At 40.9% G+C, this 21,710-nt stretch overlaps 1 protein-coding gene across 7 annotated transcripts in view; it reads right to left on the bottom strand.

The window, feature by feature from the left end:
* Positions 1-17,822: 17,822 nt before the first annotated feature.
* The window catches only part of PHC2 (polyhomeotic homolog 2), a 139,572-nt gene continuing 135,684 nt past the window's right edge, over positions 17,823-21,710 (bottom strand). For all 7 annotated transcript variants that reach the window (XM_074305510.1, XM_074305513.1, XM_074305514.1 and 4 more), the window contains 4 exons: positions 21,428-21,542; positions 20,558-20,699; positions 19,574-19,850; positions 17,823-19,252 (listed from right to left, as the gene is read on the bottom strand). In XM_074305510.1, the coding sequence (XP_074161611.1) occupies positions 19,098-19,252; positions 19,574-19,850; positions 20,558-20,699; positions 21,428-21,542 (689 nt within the window). In that variant the 3' untranslated portion in view covers positions 17,823-19,097. The remainder of the gene's footprint in view (positions 19,253-19,573; positions 19,851-20,557; positions 20,700-21,427; positions 21,543-21,710) is intronic.

Raw genomic sequence — 21,710 nt, 5'->3', positions numbered from 1 at the left:
CTCTGATTATTAATTTCTTCAGGGAAATCATCAAAAGTAATCTGTCACCAGAGTGGGGGTGTCCAGTATAGAATCCAAAACAAAATGAGATTTTTTTTGTTTGTTTCCTTTGGGAAATTGTGCAGTTCTTGTAATCATTTGGAACTTCTTCCTCAAAGTTTCCTTTTTTGGTACCACCATGCTGTGTGACTGAAAATGATGTAATATTCTAGTCTCAGAAGAATTAAAATTGTGGGCCACCCCAAAGAATAGAACCAGAAAAATACCATAGCACCTTAACTGGACTTTCACTACTGAATAACAATTTGTTTGTCCTTCCTTGATTGGTTTTCAGTCCTATTCCCTGACATATCAGTTTCAAATCCTTTTCTTCTCTTGTCAAGCCTTCCACATCACTTCTCCCCCTCAGAAGAGGACTTTGTCTGTGAGCTTTCTCTTCTCCCTCTTCCTCTCTCATTCTCTCTTCCTTATTGATGATTCTTTTTTCCTTATTGAAGAAGCGGTACCTCTTCCTTCTAAGGTCACCTGGGCTCCAATCCCATCCCTCTCCATCTCTGGGAAATGTCCCACAACCACCCCTGGCTGTCACCGATCCCCTCATGAGTGATGTTGATATTCATTCTCATGTAAGTTTAGCCTTCAAATCTCATGACTCAAGGGCCCCATCTCATAAGCTTCTTCCCTTCATCACTTTACCTGCTGTTTTCTTGTGTCATACCTTATAACAATTCCAATTAGAATGGTAGAAATCATTCTAGATGACCATCCATACAACCAGTACATATATTCCTTAGCTGCAACACTGTAACCCTCTCAAGTAGCAGGCAGAGTAAAGGAAAGGAAATTCAATTTCTCATAAATAGGTAAAGTTTTCTCTTAGGGTTTTTTTTTTTAATTTGCAGACCTTCTATGGTAGAGCAGCTTTCCACTGTTTCAAAGCAGGAGCAGTAGGTGATCAACTGATCTGTCCCAAAGGTTGAGTGGGACAAACAAGATGGTATTATTCTGCTCCCAAATCTGTCTGTCCATTTTCTTTCTGTCTCTCTCTCTCCTTTCTCTTCTCTCTTTTCCCTCATTTCTCCTTCCTCTTTTCTCTACCTCCTCCTTTTCTTCCCCTTTCTCCTTCCCTTCCTCTCTTTTTTCTCTCCTCTTCCCTTTCTCTCTCTTTGTCCCTTTCTCCTTCCCTCCCTCTTTTTTCTCCTCCCCTTTCTCTCTTTGTCTCTCCCTCTCTCCCCTTCCCTCTTCTCTTCTTTCTCTTTTTCCCTATCCCTCTTCCTCATCCCCACCCCTCTGAAGGGCGTTTCTTCCTATAGGATGTTAGCCAGAGAACCTCATGGTAGAGGTATTAATTTTACTAATCTCTCTCTTCATGTTTAAGCTGAGTCTTTAAAACAAAACAAAACAAAACAAAACAAAACAAAAAAAACAACTCTTATTCCAGCTTCCTATGTCACTCCCATTGACTCAGGGATATGGCTGATATATATATATATATATGTTTATTTATTTATTTTTTGAGAAATGTATGCATCGAAGATTATTCTTCAATTTCCTCCTCACTGTCCATTGAGTTTTGCTTGACTCCATTTAATTTTTTTTTGTTTCCTCTAATCAATGTCTGCAAGTCTACTGTGATGTTTTTCATTTTTGTCAGTGATTCCTTTGTTTCTTTTGCCTCCCTCCATACCCCTCCATTAGAATAGGATTCCAATTTTTTAATATGTTTATTATTTAATTTATGTTATCTTTTGGTATTTCTTCTCTCTCCTTTGTTGCAGATTCAGCTAGCAATTTGGCATTAGGTTTGTCCCTTGGGTTTTTAATATTGCAGAATTTCTTTACTGAGGCAGATTTAGCTCCATACCACTACCCATCCCCCTTGCTTCACCTTGTTGCTTCTATGGGAAAAAATTCTTTTTGCTTTAATATTTGAAAAAGGCAAATCACAAGAGAGCAGACTTAGAGCAGGAAGAGACTGCCTAGTCTAACTCCTTTAACAAGTGTAAGAAGACGGCTTACAGAAGCAGTGAAGCCCCCCCCCCCCCCAGATGTGGGGAAGGGGAGAGGCCCAGAGGATATTGGTACCCAGAGGAGAGGCAGGAAGAGCTCTGGTCCTCTTCCTGACATCTCTCTTCTAGGCCTTCTGTCATCTTCCTGTTCTCATGATGGAAGGCATGTCAATGGAATTTCAGATGGCTTTCCAGGCCAGGATCCTCAGGAGATGGCTGTAGCAATATAGCAGCTCAAGTTGTTTTTCTCCTTCCCTTTTTTTCTTCAGACCTGAGACGTTACACTGATGAGGGGAAGCCCTTCTAGGAAGTAACTACAGACTGATTCCTCAGCCAACTACTTCAGAGGGCTGGCATCCCATCCCCAACCACACAAAATCACTTTTGGGTCATCTAACCCAGTATTTCTGCTTCCTCCTCACAGAAAAGTTAGGCTTTGTCTGTGTGACCTATGTGGGCCCCAATAGGTCAATTTGGACTTTATTTGGCCAAGATCTAGGCCTTCATAGGACTTCAAGACCATCTCCATGCAATGGAGAACCTTTACCCCCTTTCCATTACTTTCCAGCTTTCTTTCATCTTTTTTCTTTCCCCATTAGAATATAAGCTCCTTGAGCACTTGGAATTATGTCTGAAGGGCTATACAAATGTATATATCCTTTAATCCAGCAGTGTCTCTACTGGGCTTGTATTCCAAAGAGATCATCAAAGAGGGAAAGGGACTCACATGTGCAAAAATGTTTGCAGTAGCCTTTTTAGTAGTAGCAAGAAACTGGAAACTGAGTGGATGCTCATCAGTTGGGGAATGGCTGAATAAGTTATGGTATATGAATGTTATGGAATATTATTGTTCTATAAGAAATGATCAGCGGGATGATTTCAAAAAAGCCTGAAAGACTTACATGAACTGATACTTTGTGAAGTGAGCAGAAGCAAGAAAACATTGTACACAGTAACAATGAGATTATGGAATTAAAAAAAAAACCCAAAAGATGATTAACTGTGATGGACTTGGCTCTTTTCAACAATAAAGTGATTCAAAGCAATTCCAATAGATTTGTGATGGAGAGAGCCATGCACATCCAGAGAGAAAATTATGGAGCCTGAATGTAGAACAAACCATAGCATTTTTACCTTCCTGTTATTGTTTGCTAATTTTTCTATCTCGTGTTTTTTTTCTCTTTTGATATGATTTTTCTCGTGCATGATAAATATGAAAGTTTAGAAGAATTGCAAATGTTTAACTATATCAGATTGCTTTCTATCTTGGGGAGGGAGAAGGGGAAAAAGGAGGAGAAAAAATTGGAATACAAGATATTCCCAAGGTGAATGTTGAAAACTATGTTTGCATGTATTTGGAAAAATAAAATACTTTAGAAGACTATTAAGTCTTCTAAAAAAGGACATCATTAGGTTTGCAAAGTTTATTCTCAATCAATGAAATTACTTCTGATTACCTTTTAAAACTGTCTTTGCCTAAAAAGACATTTATTCATTTAATTAGCAAAACATTGAATTCCCACATTGTGCAAAGGCTCATTTCACCTGTGGTGAGGAATAAAAACAATTTAGAAGTACTGCTCTTTAAAAGTTTCTAGTTGGTCGAGAATTTCAAGGGGTTGAGAATTTCAAGGGAAGTAATGAAAAAAAAAATTAAATGAAGGTGGTCTAGCTGTACCTGATCTAGAACTATATTATAAAGCAACAGTCACCAAAACCATTTGGTATTGGCTAAGAAATAGACTAGTTGATCAGTGGAATATGTTAGGTTCATAGGGCAAGATAGTGAATAAAAATAGCAATCTAGTGTTTGACAAACCCAAAGATCCCAACTTTTGGGATAAGAATTTATTATTTGACAAAAACTGCTGGGAAAACTGGAAATTAGTATGGCAGAAACTAGGCATGGACCCACATTTAACACCACATACTAAGATTAGATCAAAATGGGTCCAAGATTTAGGCATAAAGAATGAAATCATAAATAAATTGGAGGAACATGGGATGGTTTACCTCTCAGACTTGTGGAGGAGGAAGGAATTTGTGTCCAAGGGAGAACTAGAGACCATTATTGATCACAAAATAGAAAATTTTGATTACACCAAATTAAAAAGTTTCTGCACAAACAAAACTAATGCAAACAAGATTAGAAGGGAAGGAACACATTGGGAAAACATTTTTACAGTTAAAGGTTCTGATAAAGGCCTCATCTCCAAAATATACAGAGAATTGACTTTAATTTATAATAAATCAAGCCATTCTCCAATTGATAAATGGTCAAAGGATATGAACAGACAATTTTCAGATGATGAAATTAAAACTATTTCCACTCATATGAAAGAGTGTTCCAAATCACTATTGATCAGAGAAATGCAAATTAAGACAACTCTGAGGTATCATTACACACCTGTCAGATTGGCTAAGATGACAGGAACAAATAACGATGAATGTTGGAGGGGCTGTGGGAAAACTGGGACACTGATGCATTGTTGGTGGAGTTGTGAAAGAATTCAACCATTCTGGAGAGCAATCTGGAATTATGCCCAAAAAGTTATCAAAATGTGCATACCCTTTGACCCAGCCATACTACTACTGGGCTTATAACCCAAGGAAATAATAAAGAAGGGAAAGGGACCTGTATGTGCCAAAATGTTTGTGGCAGCTCTTTTTGTTGTAGCTAGAAACTGGAAGTTGAGTGGATGCCCATCAATTGGAGAATGGTTGGGTAAATTATGGTATATGAAGGTTATGGAATATTATTGTTCTGTAATAAATGGCCAACAGGAGAAATACAGAGAGGCCTGGAGAGACTTACATCAACTGATGCCAAGTGAAATGAGCAGAACCAGGAGATCATTATACACTTCAACAACGATACTGTATGAGGATGTATTCTGATGGAAGTGGATATGTTCAACATAGAGAAGAGCTAATCCAATTCCAAATGATCAATGATGGACAGAATCAGCTACATCCAGAAAAGGAACACTGGGAAATGAGTGTAAACTGTGAGCACTGTTTTGTTTTGTTTTGTTTTGTTTTTCTTCCCAGATTATTTTTAGCTTCCGAATACAATCCTTCCTTTGCAACAACAACAACAACAAAATTCGGTTCTGCACATATATATTGTACCTAGGATATTCTATAAGATATTTAGTATGTATGGGAATGCCTGTCATCTAGGGGAGGGAGTGGAGGGAAGGAGGGGAAAAATTTGGAACAGAAGGGAGTACAAGGGATAATGTTGTAAAAAATTACCTATGAATATGTATTGTCAAAGAAAATGTTATAATTATAAAAATTAATAAAAAAATAAAAAAAGTTTCTAGTCTAATAGGAGATCTGAATTGAATACACATCATTATAGCATAAGTTTGGAAAAATCAGTGCTGTAAGAAAAGTGGGAAAGTGTGGTATTTTCAATAGGAATTAATAGGATGCAGAAACAACTTCTTTTGCTGGGAGAGTAGAGAAAAGTTTTAATGCAGAAGTGGCATCGAACCCCAAAGAAGACTGGTGTTTAAACTCATATATAGATGGACAAGAATAAATTAGATTGGATTTGGGGAGGGGAAAATAATACAAGCTCCTTGAAGATAGGGATTGTCAGGCTTGGTTTTATTTATATCTTCAGCCACCATCTGAGAGAGGTCAGAGGTATTAAATTAGATGACTCTTTATTTCCTTATTTCCTCTTTGGGGTAGTGTGAAGCAGTGATAAATGCTTAGCTTTTTTATCCCCCAACTTCTCAGGCCTGGGGAATACATGTGTCTGAGGCAGTGGTCCTAGGAGTGACAGAAAGGGGGAAGCTAAGGTGACCTTTGCATCTGTAGCATCAGCTAGGTCTCTGTTTTTTTTTTTTTTTTTTTTTTTTTTTTTGGAGGCACGTGGATTAAGTGACTTGCTTGGAGTCACAGTTAGTATCTGAGGCTGAATTTGAAGACAGGTCCTCTATACTTCAAGGTTAATGCTCTTTCTACTTTGCCACCTATTGTCCCTAGATCTCTCTTTTAATTCAAAAGAAAAAGGTTTTTTTTTTTCATTGTTGTTGTTTTTTTTTGGTTTTGTTGTTTTGTTTTTAAAGAATTTGCATTATTTTGATGGTGTAGCTGTAGTCTCTGCTACTAGGAGAGGTTAAGGCTGGTGATTGAGTTCAGGAGTTCTGAGATGCAGTAGAACTAAAGTCAGTTAGGTTTCTACATTAAGTCTGAAACCAATATATATGGTGAGCTCCTGGGAGTTAGTTAGAGATTGCTTGAGGAGTGAATCAGTCCAGGTCAGACATGGAGCTATTTAAAATTTCCATGCCGATCAGCAGTAGGATCAGGCCAATTTATAGCTGTTGCCCATCCAGCCTGAAAGAAAAGAGACAATCTTAAAAAAAAAAGAATTTTCTCCTTTCTCTACTTTTCTTTTTCTTAATATTTCTATGGCCTTTATTGGGGCATAAAGGAGAGCAGAAGCCCTCCTCCATCTTACCAGAAATGCTATGAATTATTCTTGAACTCTTTGAGTAATCACTGCTCCTCAAGAAAGGAGATTTAGAAAAATCTTCACCAACTCGACCTTTAACAATACATTCTAGAATTTTTCCAGGGATTAAAATTAAGTTCATTAGCCTATAGTTTGAACAATCAATACCTTTCTGAAAACTACAGCTATCTCCAACACTTTTCTTATGCTCTAGAATTTTTCAAAGATCATTCTTCACAATTCAGTTCATCATATGATTAAGTTCTTTCAGTCTCCTGAAATACGGTTCCTTTGAGCCCTGATGACTTGAATTCAGTAAGCTTGGTACTCCTTCAACAATTTTTTTACTCACCTTGGACTTAATTTTCATTAGATAATTGTTCTATAGTTCCCAGTGTAAAGAAAACAGAAAAAAAATTTTAAATACTTTCTATTATCTCTTATCATTACTTCAGCCACACCAAGAAAGAGTTCGTTCTTGATCCTTGATCTTTCCTTTGTCTCTAATAAACCTAAAAAAATCCTTTTTTTCCTTTTTTGGCATTCTTTACCATTCTCAGCTTTTTCTAAACTTTTGTACTGCTATCTCTTAATTTTATAGAGTTCTGACACTTTTGTGTTCATTTTCCATTGCCTGTCTATGCACATCTTTTTTTGTCACTTCACATTTTTATTTAAAGTTTTGAGTTCCAAATTCTATCCCTCCCTCCTCTTTTCTCCTGCTTGAGAAGGTAAGCAATCAGATATAGGTTATACATATGCAATATGGAAAACATTTACTTATTAGTAATTTTGTACAAGTAGACTCAAATAAAATTTAAAAAAAGAAGTGAATTAAAAAAAGAAGTCTGCATTCAATCAATATCAGTTCTTTCTCTGGAGCAAATAGTATGCTTCAGCCTAAGTCCTTTGTTCTTGCATCATTTTATTGCTGAGAATAGCTAAGTCACTCACAGTTTTTCATCAAACAAATTATTGTTTCTGTTCATTTCACCATGCATAAGTTCATGTAAGTCCAGGTTTTTCTGAAAGCATCTTGTTTGTCATTTCTTATAGCACAATAATATTCCATTACAAGCATATGCCTCAGCTAGCTTAACCATTCCTGGCTATGCAATTTGGCCATCACACAAAAAAAACCCTGTTATATTTTTTGTACAAATAGGTCATTTTCCTTTTGTTTTTTTGGATGACTTTGGAATATGCACATCTTTTTCAAGTCTGACAATATCAATGTGCACCCATCTTTGAGTATCTCTACTGGTCTTTTTAAATGATGCTTTTTTGTTCCTTACCAGAATCATTTACATTTGTATTATCAGAATGCTCTTCATGAGAGTCACATGCCCTTCTTGAGCTAATTTCTTCTGTGGAATAATATTAACTAGCACTTACATAGCACTCTGACTTTTGCAAAGTGATTTACATACATTATTTCATTTTATCCTCACAATAACCCTAGAAGGCAGGCATAAATGAGAAAACTGAAGTAGACAGAGATGAAGTAACTTGCTCAGAATCACATAGATGGGATTTAAACTTAGGTACTCCTGATTCTAAATCTAGCACTCTACTCATCATCCCACCTAGATGTTTATGAATTTTCATAGGATCATAGCTCACAGATTTAGATCTGGAAGAGACATTAGAATTCTTTTATTTATATTTATAGAGCTCTTTATTTTAGAGCTGAGGAAATGGAGGCCTAGAAAGGTAAAAGGAGTTGACAATTAATAGGTTAGCAGAGTCAAAATTTGAGCTTGGGTTTTTTTCACTCTGAATCCAGCACTTTCAATTAGACCATGATGGTGCCTCCTTTAATTATTTCTCCTGATAAGTCAGTCATTAATACTTGTACTTCACCCTTTATGTGAAGGATGAAAATATAAGCAAGGCAAGAGAAGAGTCAGCGTCTATGTCTCTGGCAAAGAGAACTCTAATAGATTGCTAGAGAGTTGAAGACTCTCCTAGATCCTGCCCATGCCAGTTTTGTAATCTGTCTTTGCGAGTCATCATCTAATTCTGCCTTTTGCCCAGGTGGTCCAACAAAATCTTTTTTGTTTATTCGTCAAATTGTTCCTCATTGAAATGGTCTACACAATGTATCTTATTCTAGTTCAAGGATTTCCATACAGGAGTATATCTTCTCTTTCTTTCCCTCTTTCTCATTTTTAATTGATATCTTTTGCTTTTACATTGCCTAAATTTCTGTCAGTATCCCTTTCCCTCTTCTCTCTGAGAGCCATCCCATGTAACAAAAATTCTTTTCAAAGAGAAAAAAATTAGCAAAATTGACTAATACCTAAAAAATCTAAAAATATATGCAATGTTCTTTTACATGTGGACCTCTAACCTCCATAAAAGTGGTGAGGGAGGTATCTTTATATCTCTTCTCTGAGTCCATGCTTTCTCTGTAATTTTGCAACATTACCTTTTCGATTATTTTCTGGTAGTTCTATCTACATTGTAGTTATTGTGTATACTCTTTTCTTAGATCTACTATTTCACTTTGCATTCACTTTATATAAATTATCTTTTATTCTTCTCTATATTTATCACCTTTGTCATTTCTAACAGCATAATAATATGTAATTATATTAATATACCACAATTTGTTTATCCCAATTGATGTGCATTTGATTAATGTCTTTTTTTACCACAAAAATGGCTATATATATATATATATATGTATATGGAAAAACTAGGTGGAAAAGTGGGTTTAGAGTGCTGAACTTGGAATCAAGATGACTCAAGTTCAAATCCCACCTCAGACTATCTAAGGCAAGTCACAACTTCTGCTGCCTCAAGTTTCCTCATCTGTAAAATAAAATATCATCAAAAACTTTACAAGTTCATTTGAGGGTCAAATGTAATAACATATGTACAATGTACAACACTAAATCACAAATAATGTAAATTTTAAATAATAGCTATTGTTTTTGTAGTCATTTTTATATGAGAACTTCCTTATCACTTTCCCCTTTGGGGTATATGCTTAATAATGGGTTTTCTGGGTCAAAAGGAATGGACATTTTGGAATGCTGTTTGCACAATTCCAAAATGCTTTTCCAAATGGTTGTATTGATTCACAGTTAGGAATGTCTCTTCTTGATAGTGCCTGATAGATACCAACCAACCTCTGCTATTTGTGATGGTGAATTTACTACTCCTAAAGGCAGCTTAAATTTTTTCATGTCTGTCCACAAAGCAGCTCTGACACAGTGAAACAAAGATGGGCTCTGCTAGGATAAAAGGGGTTAAGAAACTATGTCAACTTTGTCAACGCAAAATAGGAATGATCAATGCTTACTTCTGTGATAAGATGGTGCTTTATATGCTGAGAGGGTCTTTAGAATCTGGCATTCTATCTTAAAGATGAGAAAATTATAGACCTAGAGAGGGGAATTAATTTGCCTCAGGTCAAAAGGTAGAGAAGCAGGATTTGGCTTTTTGACCTCCAAACCAGAGTTCTATCACTATATTCTCCTGTATCTCACTCCTTATCCAGTATTCTACGTCAGCTGAAGAATATCAAGGATCCTATTCTAGTCCTTTAATTGTGTGTTTATTTTTGTTTCAAGTGTGTCTCTTGTAAACATTATATTGATGGATTTCAGTTTCTACTATAATCTGCTACCTTCTTCCATTTTATGGGTGAGTTCATCCCATTCACATTCACAGGTTAATAGTTCTCAAATAGTTTTCTTTTGGGCAAGTTCATCCATTTATATTCACAGTAATAGCTCTCAAGAGTTTTACCTTGCCCCCTTCTCAAGGGTCTCTTTTCTGACCATTGTATCCCTTAATTTACCCCTTGTATTCCTCTCCTACTTTCTCATATTCTATGTTTTCCATTTTCTTATTGGGAAGATGAATTTTTGTACTTGTGTGTGTATGCATGTGTATCTATTTTTTCTACCTTGAATTAGTTCAGATGAGACTGATGTTCAAGTCTTGCCTGCTATCTACACAATTTCCCCCTCCATTGTATGATTCTTTGTCATTTTTTTATGAGACAATTTCCCCCAACTTTCTCTTCCCTTCCCCTTGTGCCTCCACCATTCTTATCCTTTCATTATTCTTTTGATAATCACGACATTACCCATGCCCTGTCTAAATAGACTATTCTCTTAAAAACAGTCTTTTGATGATGTTATATATATATATATATATATATATACATATATATATATATATATGTTGTTATATCTTCCCATATAAGAATGTAAATTCTTTAACCTTATTTAGTTCCTTATAATTTCTCACTTGTTTACCCTTTTACGCTTCTCTTGATACTTATATTTAAATGTCAAATTTTAGTTCTGATCTTTTCATCAAGAATGCTTGAAAGCCCTGTGTTTCATTACATTCATTTTCCCCCAGTAGCAGTATGCTCAGTTTTACAGGGTTGTAATCCTAGCTCCTTTGCCTTCTGGACTATCATTTCCTAAGTGTTCTGCTCCTTTATGTGATAATTGCTAAATATGGTTATTCTGACTGTGGTTCCATGATATCTGAATTATTCCTTTCTACTTTCAGCATTTTCTCTTTGATCTGGGAGCTCTGGATTTTGCCTATAATCTTTCTGGGAGTTTTTACTTGGGATTTTTCTTCCAGGAGATGATAGTACATTTCTTTAATTTCTACTCTGTTCTTTCTAAAATATTCCAGTGATTTTCTTTTGTAAAACTTCTTGAAATATGTCTTAAGTTCTTTTCCATTCATGGCTTTCAGGTAAGACCAATAATTCTTAAACTCTCTCTCCCTGATCTATTTTCCAGGTCAGCTGTTTTTCCTATGAAATAGTTCACATTTTCTTCTATATGTTTTAGTCTTTTGAATTTGTTTTAGCTACGATGTTCAATTCTAATTTTTAAGGAATTATTTTCTTCTCTGAGGTCCTGTACCTTTTAAACATTTGGTCAATCATTTTTAAATTTTCTTCAAGGCTTTTCGGTACTTCTTTTCTTTTAACAAGCTATAATTCCTTTTTCATAATGTTCTTACATAGCTCTCACTTTTCTCATTTTTCTTATATTCCCATATTTGATTAAAATGTCATTGCTTTTAAAATATTCAGCTCTTAAATTTGGAACTATGCTCAAAAAATTATCAAACGGCACATACCCTTTGACCCAGCAATGCTACTAGTGGGCTTAGATCCCAGAGATCTTAAAGGAGGGAAAGGGACCCACATGTGCAAAAATGTTTGTGGCAGCCCTTTTTGTAGTGGCTAGAAACTGGAAACTGAATGGATCCCCATCAATTGGAGAATGGCGGAATAAATTATAGTATATGAATGTTATGGAATATTATTGTTCTGTAAGAAACGACCAATAGGACGATTTTAGAGAGGCCCAAGAGACTTACATGAACTGATGCTAAATGAAATGAGCAGAACCAGGAGATCATTATATATGGCAACAAGACTATACAATGATCAATTCTGATGAAGGTGGCTCTCTTCAACAATGAACTGATTCAGGCCAGTTCCAATTGTTCAGGGATGAAGAGAGCCATCTACACCCAGGGAGAGGACTGTGGGAGCTGAATATGGATCATAACATAGCATTTTCACTCTTCCTGCTGTTGTTTGCTTGAATTTTTGTTTTCCTTCTCAAATTTTTTTTTTCCTAGATCAAATTTTTCTTGTTCAGCAAGATAACTGTATGGATATGTATACATATATTGCGTTTAACATATATTTTAACATGTATTGGAATACCTGCCATCTAGGGGAGGGGATGGGGGAAAGGAGGGGAAAATTTGGAGCAGAAGGTTTTGCCAAGGTCAGTGTTGAAAAATTACCCATGCGTATGTTTTGAAAATAAAAAGCTATAGTAAAAAATAAAAAAATAAAATATTCAGCTCTTTTAGGAATTTTCGGGCTTGTGTCCAATCTGCATTTTCTTTGAGGTTTTTTTGTTTGTTGATGTTTTAAATCATTGTCTTCTCAGCTTTTGCTGAACTTCCCTGTCACCATAGCAATTTTTATGGTCAGATTTTTTTTGTTGTTTCCTAATTTTTCCAACCTATTTCTTTATACTGGATTTTATATGTTGAGCTCTGTACTTCTAGGAGTGGACAGAACATCTGATCTGATCTATCTTAAGTCCTGATGATGCTTTTATAGCTCAATGGGTGCCTCTAAATTGTCGATGCTTCCAATGTAGTGGAATCCAGGAAGAGACCTGCTTACTGACCTGGTCTATATTTTGTCTTTTTACAATAGTGCGATTGTGATTGCTCCTCTGCCCTGGAACTGGTACCCAGAATTTAGTAATAGATGACAGCTATCAAAGTGCACTTGTTCTTGTTCCCAGTGCTAGTGCAGAGGTCCCCCGGGATCTCTTTCTGCCCAGGTTTTCAAATCTCCTATTGTCCCCGAGCATGGGCTACTCCTCATTGCTCTGGTCACTCCCATCCTCTGTTGCTGCTGCCACCACTTCTGTTGTATTGTGCTTTTGGCCAGTCCCTCTCCAGGGTCCACAGAACTTGTTTCCTAAGACACTTCTTGCCTTGGCCTTGAAAAATGAGCATTATTTTTGAGTTCCCCACTCAGAATTTGGCCTGGTCTTTTCTGTAGTGGAAAAGGTTTGGGGGATAGTTTTGGCAGTGTGACCTTTTACTTCGATCTTGACATGATTTCTTTCATTCCCTAGCAAGTCTGACATTTCTAGGGTCCTTTAAAGTTTATCAAATACTTTTCTCAAAATGGCCCTGTGAGGTGGATGATGCAGGTACTATTAACACACTCATTCATGCATGGGGGAATTGAAGCTCCAGGTCTTTTAAGAAATTTGTCCAGATATGAGATATCTGAGACGTGATTCAAACCCAGGTCTCTTGATTATAAGTCCTACCCTCTATTCAATATTTTACTTTATTTTTTTCAAAATCCAAGGGACTGAGGCAAAAGAAGGAAGCTGTTTTTGTATAGACTCAAGGTACAGAAAACTGAATAAAGGGGTGACATAAGAGGACAAGGTACATTTTAATGACTCCCTAGCCTCCATTCTCATAAATCTGTATCTGGGCAGTAACACAGCACATTTTACGTGATGGCCATTCTCTTAGAGTCCACCCCATTTTCTCTTCCCTGGTTCTGGGAGCCCTTCTATGTATTGGTAGATACCAAAAGGGTGTTTTATGGGGGAAAGAGTTGCTCAGCACCAGTTGCAGCAGAGATGCACAGTAAGACCCTCGCAGACCATACCAACCTAAGACACTTCCAGACAAACCAGAAGCTCACTTAACAGATCCCTAGGGTTTTTGGTAGGATGATGGCTGGAAGGAATTTGGAAGTCATCTCGCCCAAGCCCTTCACTTTATAGATAAGGACACGAAAGGATCGCAGATTCAAGAGCTGTAACAAGCCTTAGTGACCATCTAGGTCCACATCCTCAGAGAAATTAACTTGTTCAGACCTCACAGCTACTAAATAGCACTACTGTGAGAAGGTAAACTGCCGGGAAATCTCAAATTTTTAATTGGCAAGGCCTTAGATGGAATCTCTCCACGTAGAAGAGTCAAGGGATGATGCTTCTGGGAGTCACGAAAGAAGTGCCATGGAGAGGCTATCAACAGTCTGTACCTAGTTTCCAGTTGGCTCACTATGTGTCAACAATAAAGTCCTTTGATTGGCCAGGGAGTCTTCCAAAAGGTCTGTTGTTTTCATCACTTCCCTCACTCAGTGACTCCTTTGCTAGTTCCTATAATGGAAGATGTGGGCCTCTTCTTCCTATAGAGGCCTGTGGTCCTATGAAAGAGCTTCAGTCCTTAGTCATTTGCCCCTTCCACCTTGAGATGGCGTTTGGAGCCTACCACCTTGTATGAAAGGTTAGGAAAGTGCTTTGGCTTCTGGGCATTCAGGAAATCTGGGTCCCACAGCCAGTAAGTAGCATCATTGCTTTGAGAAGTGTGGTCTTCAGGACCATAGCTCAGCAGGAGCTGATTCCAGGACTCATTCAGTTGTGAATGTCTTTGGATGAGAAATTGGTGGAACAATTGTGTAGGAGATGGATTTAAGTCTGTTTCCATACCAAAAACATAATAGGAGAGCATGCTATTTGGAAAACAAAAAGTTTGTTCCTTTTAAATAAAAAATGTCCTATTGGTCATTTACCAAAAATTCATTTTTCCAAAGGGCAAGGACCAGGTTTTTCTCTTGGTTATCTTCAGCATCTAGCACATTTACTCTTCAGCTATTTTGAGTTATGTCCGACTGTAACCCTGTATGGGCTTCCCATGGCAAAGATCTTGGGAGAGGCCTGCCATTTCCTTCTCCAGCCTGTTTTACAGATGAGGAAAATAGAGTTAAGGGATTTACCCAGGGTTAGTGAAGTCAGTGTCTGGGCTAGATTTGAACTCGGGAAGATGAGTTTTTCTGACTCGAGGCCTGGCACTCTGTTGCACTATGGTGTCATACAGTAACTACACTAGCTACACACAGTAACCCTTTTGATGCTGTTATCTTATCTTGTCTTAGATTTTCTGTCCCTTGGACATTTTTGACATTGCCATCTTTTGATTCCCAACCCCTCACCAGTCTTATCACCATCCTGTCCTGGGCCCTTTTCTCCCGTCTCCATCTGTTGGCCCGATGACCTATCCAGCCCAGCTCGCTTCAATATCTCTATACAGATAACCCCCAGACCTATGTTTTGAGATTTCTTCCCTTAAGCTCTAGTCTCACATGACCAACTTCCTTTTGGACGTTTCAAACTGACAATTCAAACTCAATAACAGAAGTTATTTTTCCCATGAACTCTTCCCCCTTTCTGAGATTCTCCATTACTCTGGAAGCACCCTAGTTCTTCCAAGCACTCAGGCTCCTAATCTTGGTGCTATCCTTGATGCCTCCCCCAAGCATTCCAAAATTCAATCAGTGGCTAATTCTTAGCTCTTTCTACCTCCATCCGATTTTAGGCTCTTACTGACTTCGCAATAACCTTCTAGGTGGTCTCCTTGGTTTCATCTCTGCCCCAGGTGCCTCCGTACACCTGCCCAAAGTGATGCTCCTAAAGCACCACATCTCCCTACTTTAGTAGATAGCACAGTGAGTAGATTCTGGACTTGCTATCTCCTGATTTGAGTTCAAATGCTACTTCAGCTGGATGACTACGGGCAAGTCACTATTTTTCAGGTTGTTTCCTTACCTGTAAAATGGAGGGTAATGACAGCTCCTACCTCTCAGGGATGTGAAGATAAATGATGTGTGGAGCCCTTAGCACAGTGCTTGTCACATAGTAGGTACTACTCAACTATTAATGGGGATCATTCTAGCACCCCTCCCCACATTGTGAGGATCAAATGAGATATACTTGGCATAGCTCCTGGAACAAAGACGCCTAATGACTATACCTGGATTCTGGGGTATGGGCAAGTGCAGATGGAGGCAGACATTTGGGGCTGCCCAGTTATTTGAAAGTAGTTTTGAGTTTTTTGTGAATGGCAGGGGGAGGGGCACTCTTCATGAGGTGCCTAGTGTTCCTACTCCCAGGGCAAGATCTAAGTGACTGGAAAAGGGAAGGTAGGTTTGTCCCCTAGTAAGAGGAATCTTTTGGAGACCTTATCCTGACTTCAGAATGTTTTCTCTGACCCACATATAGTCAGTCCTTCAACACTGTCATGAACACATGAAATCAATATCTCCAGACTTGCCTTCACATATTCTGGCCTCACTCAAGCATTTGGATGAAGCATCAGGATGTGAACAAAGCCCTTCATCCCTTTTCTCCTGCAAAGTTGGACCTTAAAAAAGGCCAGGGAAGTGCAAATATTTTCCATGGGTTTCCTATGACTATCCTTTCTTTTCCAGCAGAGAGCCCATCCTTCTCCATGGAACCACAGGCCTGTCCTGGGCACAGAGTCCTTCTATTGTTTCCCTGGACAATATTGAGAGAGCTCTCTGTTCCTTGCGATCCCAGTCAATATTCATCTGTCAATGTCCCTTTCTCAGTGAAGTTACCATCCCTTGTTTGCCCTGAGAACAGCTGCTCAGGGCAGCACAGAACTGGGTCCCCTCCTCTTGTTATGGGCAGACTGTCAGGCCCTCATAGGTGTGTTGACGAGGGGATCATCTGGGATCCCACTGACTGTGGGAAAGCTCCAGCAGCACTCTGTACTTGATTAGGCCCAGGCATGCTTTTTCCCCCTTCTAATTGTTCCCTAGTGCTTAGCACATCAACTTTAGACAAAAAGCATTACAAACAAAAATGATCTAAATCTAATGATCTGGATAATTTTTTCTCATACTAATATGTATTTCTAAAATGTTAGGTGACATGGAAGAAGTCCTGGGTTGTTAAAGGCTATGCTGCCAGAGTGTGAGCTAGGAAGGTTTTGAGAACAGACCTGGTCACGGTCTTCATTTCAAGAGGCTCATCCCCAGAGGATGATCCCAACATGAGAGAGGAATTTGTCTCCTAAGTAGTGACTTTATTAGTCACAGCATATTACAAAGAATGACAGAATCATCAATTGTCAAAGTATTTAAGTAGGCCCAAAACCCTTATTCATTTGCCAAAACCCAGGCAGTTGTATGACACCCTTGATCCTTCTTCATTCACATAGTTGGAGCCCTCAGGATACTAGTGGTCTGAGTTCCAATTTCAGAGGACACCATTTAGTTTTAACATCTCCATCTTCTTAGGAGGATCCCTACTGTGGCACTCTGCCCCCAGACGCCAAGCCCCTTCTGAGGGCAGTGAAGTTCTCAAACTTGTCTCATTCAGAATCTGCCAGTCTTGTCTCCATAACCTCCATTTAGTAGGACTCACTTAGGCAACTAAATGGTGCTATGTATACACATTTTGATAGGGACTTCCTGGAGACAATGCCTTTACCCAAAGGTATAAATGGTGAGAATTTCAGGCAAGAAAGGAAGGGTTCTCTGCTTCAGGTGATTACAGTAACTGCTCTGATTTCTTAAATGTTTTAATCACATTGTGCCTGTGAATGTGGGCACAATGTCTGCCCAAAGGGCACTGCTAGCTAGTCAATGAAGCAAGGATTTCTGAGTCCAAATCCAACACAGCCTCTTTTCCCCATTCCCCATAACTGGAAGCTGTAAGAGGGAGAGAAGTTACTAGCTTGCCCTGAGTTTAAGCTCATATAGACATATAAAAACATCCAATAAATCCCATCTTCACCTGGGAAATTATCTTCCCCTTTTAAGCACTTACATTGTTTGTTCTTCCATATTACATAAGCATAGGGGGAACCACCTCTACTGCTAAGTGCTCAGGGCCTGAGCCCATCTATTCCTCAAGTAGCCACACCACTTCCATTCAAGACTGAAGGCAGGAGCCCATGCGGGAGTAAGGGGACAGCAGAGGCAGGTTTTAGAGATTTATTTAATTAAAAAAAAAAAAAGGTCTCTAAAAAGTCCTTCATTTCCCATTTCTACCCTGCCTAGAGGGTGAAGCTCAAGTGAAGGAGGTACCCATTCTGTTCAGGAAAAAGCTCTGTTCTCCCCCAACCCCTTCCCAGTCTGCAGGAGGCTGGGCAAGTCAGAGGAGGGGGAGCTCTTTTCCCTTCCCACCCTACCTTCTTGAGAGGCCCAAATGGATGCTGGGATGCTTAGAGGCAAAGGGGTGTAGGCAGAAGAGGTGAGGAGATGGCCTTTTTCAGGCCGAGCGTGATGCGAGCTGCACAATCCCTTGCAATGGTCCCTGGGTCCCCATGCCTTGGTGCTGGGGGCAGTGTGACTGGAGGTGGCTTTGCCCTTCACACTGGCCTCTGGCAGGGAGCCTTTCCTTGATGCTGCTTGTAGGAAAGCAGGGCATTGAGGAGCAAGTCGCAGAGTGTCACAATGGCCTCATAAGTCCACAAAGAAGAATCCCAATCTTCCCCCTTACAGACCCTCCCGGCCTCTAGGGGAGGCTACAGTTCCCTCATTCTGAAGGTGAGTGGAGTCCAGGACAAAGCTTTAAGAGGACACCTGGACAAAGCCAGAAGGAAGGAACTCAGCCCATCAGCCGGTCTGGGCTCTCACACACAGTCACACACACAGCGTTAAGGCGTATGGGCCAGCAGGCGTGGCCCAATCAGGCCCAGCTTCTCTCTCTCCACCTGGACGTAGCAGTGCCTGTGTCTGGGGGAATTCTTGGCTACTTCACAATCAGGCTGAAGGGGGAGAAGTTGGTGAAGAAAGAATTAACCAGCTTAGGAAAGAATAGGGCACAGGACAGGCAAGGGCTGCCTCAGCCTCTGTCCAGGCCTGGTGGTCATCCTTGACAATTATCCCCCCTTGGATTGGGAGCTCTGGCTGCCTGTGCCTCCGAGGGGTAAGGTGGGGGCTGGGGTGGACAGGGAAGAGAGCAGGGCTAGAGCCATGGGACTTCAGAAGAAGCTGATGCTACCAATATTTACAAGCACGATGCCCCAACTTCTGCAGCCACCTGCCTACCTCCATCCTCTCCTGCAGAAATACCAGGACCCTGAGGGTCAGTGAGGAGGCTGGAGGAGCCCCTCCTCCTCAGCCATGCCCAGGAGAAGCCGTTCATGGCCCCTTCTCTATGTCCCTTAGGAACATTTTCTTGTGCTCTGCTCAGTTAGGGTGCAAGGAGCTCCCAGGGAGAAGAGAAGGGGTCTTTTTCCACAGCCAGGTCCTAGGAGTCCTTCAGCATGCTGATGCGCGCATAAATCTTCAGGGCAGGACCCAGCTTGATGTTCATGGCACTCATCAAATGGTCTTCCTTGAGCAATAACAGGGCCTGCCCGTCAATCTCCTGGGCACGAAACTCTTCGGCAATCTCCTGGCAGCCTGGAAAGGTAAGATTCACCTGTGAGAAGCTGGGTAGCAGCAGCAGAAGTAATAAAAGACCTGTGGAGAGGCAGCATCCCTCTCCCCCTGCTCAGGGGCCAGACGGTGGCAGAGCAGCAGAGCCCACAGAAGCCCACAGGGCTGGGTCTGCCCAAGGAAAGAGCTCTTAAGTGCTCCTGCTGGGAGATGTCATTCTCCCTGGGCTCCCTGCTCCAGAATGGCCCTCCCGACTTCCTTCCTAGAGAAATGGAAAGCACAAGAGGCAGCAAGAGGAAAGCTCATTCCAGATACCTGGAAGAAGGGATCTGCTGGGGCTCTTACCTGGAAGAGAACGGATGAACTCATAGACATCTTCCACATTCCATTTGGTGGGTTCACTAGGCAAGAAGTGGTGCCCGACACCCACCAGGTCCCTCATGTGCATGTCTGGGAGCTCTAGGTCCCGCTGGCCCTGGCGCCGTCGCGAGGTGGAGGAGCTGGCAGAGATGGGTGACAGGGGCTCCTCATAGCTTGAGTTGTCCGAGCAGCGACTTGAGTCTTCTTGGCTGTGGGTCAGCTGCAAGGCAGCTGTGACTGAGAGGGGCACGGCCCCCGCAGGCTGGAGAAACAAGAACAGAACCTGAGCCTTGGGGAAGGGCAAGAGCTTCCTGGGCTGCAGTCATGAGGGTGGGGCAGGGGAGGGAGAACTTAGGGAGAAGGGAAACACCCAGATCAGAGGGCTTTCTCAGCACCTTCAAAGAATTCCTAACTCTTCTACAACCAAGCAGGTGGTTTCTAGGACAACCTGTCTCTGCACGGGGAAAAAGGAGACATCTGGGGAGGTAAGATCTCCCTGGAGATAAGCACATCAAGATTCAAAGGAGAGTGGGAGAATACATCAGGCTGAGCAAGGAAAGGGACACAGGCTGCCTTGTGAAAGGCTGGGAGCCCCAACAAATCCAGCTGAGGATAGGAGCATAGCTTTAAAAGTCACCCAGTCTATCTCTCATCACCTGCTCATGGTCACACAGGTAACAAGTATGAGAACTGGGCTTCCAATGAAGGCTTTCTGAGTTCATGCTCAGGTGCGCTCCCACTGCCACACTACTTCCATCACATCCTCCTTGGGTCCTCTTGGTTCCCTTGAGGGTGGATGCAAATTTGCCTCTGCAAGAAGTCCCGAGGAGGGCCCCCAGCACAAAGGAAGCAAGGCTGAGGGTTTTGGACTTTGGTGAGCAGAGTAAAGGACACAGAGCAGCTTCTTAAGCTGTCTTACAAGAATTGGAGAATGCATGAGAAAGGACCTGGATGGAGGCACCCTCTTACCTGCTTCTTGGCATCCTTGGGCAGTGCTGGCAGGCTTGCCTTGCTGGCCCGTCGGCGGTTATGGGGGGCAGCCCCTGGTTTCTGCAGCTTGCTGCGGTCAGAGTGGAAGAGTCCAACACGCTTGGTACAGCCCACATTGTACCTGCCCAAACCCAGGGAGAAAGGGGTAAGGGCTCTGGCCAAGTTGAATAGACCCAACACTAACTGCTCATCAGCTCCCAACTGAACACTGAAGGGAGGTGACAGCAAGACTACTACTAATGCCAGTCAGACCCAGGGCACCTAGATATAGCTTTGAGATGACCCAAAGATATTGTTCAGAGATCTCTACCAGTCACTGGTACTCTCCACCCTTAGCAGTTCTATCCTCAATCCAGGAACTGAGCACTTCCTACTCAAGGTGTCCCTCTACCTCTGCCTCTGTGGCCACATGAGGGGCAGAGGAAATATTAGGCAGCTCCCTGCGACCGTCACTGAGCTGTTAGGTAATCCCACTCAAGGAGAAGTTGGAAGAAGTGCTGTGACTTCAGGAAGTGCTTCCAACACAAGACTTATGACAGATTTGGCACAGGCCTCAGGAAGTGAGCTTATACAAAGACTGCACCACACTGATAGGCTACTTCCTGTCTTTTATGTCTGGGATGCTCTTTAATCTGGTCTGGCCCTGGGCCCCAAGATTCTAGCTTTTACTGAATACAGCTGAGTCCTATCCAGCACACACTTAACGTAGGCGAGCATAGCCACCTAAGGCAGAAAAACCCTCTGGGGCATCAAAGACCTGGTAGGATTAAGATCAGAAACCAAAGTTGCCTCAAGCCAAGGAAAGGAAGAAGCTAGGGAGGGCAGGGCAGCTGGGCTGAGGCCACTCACCTCTTGGCACATGCCATAGAGCAGAAGCGTTTGGAACGTTTGAACTTGTAGGCAAAATCCACCCGGCCACAAAGCTCACACTTGAGTTTGAGGGGAGTTCCCTCCTCTTTGGATTCTGAAAGGCACACAATGAGTTCTTAGTCTGAGAGGATGCTGATCACTTTCCTGTTCAGAAAGTTCCTTACTCCATGCTATTCAGCGTGTCCCTCTAACTGCCAGACCCAGGAGCAGTCCTGCCACAAACCTATAGGCAATCCCAAGGACTTAGGCCATTCCATTTTTT

Source organism: Sminthopsis crassicaudata, chromosome 3, assembly GCF_048593235.1.
Source record: "Sminthopsis crassicaudata isolate SCR6 chromosome 3, ASM4859323v1, whole genome shotgun sequence".
NCBI classification, from domain to species: domain Eukaryota; kingdom Metazoa; phylum Chordata; class Mammalia; order Dasyuromorphia; family Dasyuridae; genus Sminthopsis; species Sminthopsis crassicaudata.
Note: the sequence above shows the minus strand (reverse complement) of the source record. Positions and strands in the feature narration are given on the sequence as shown.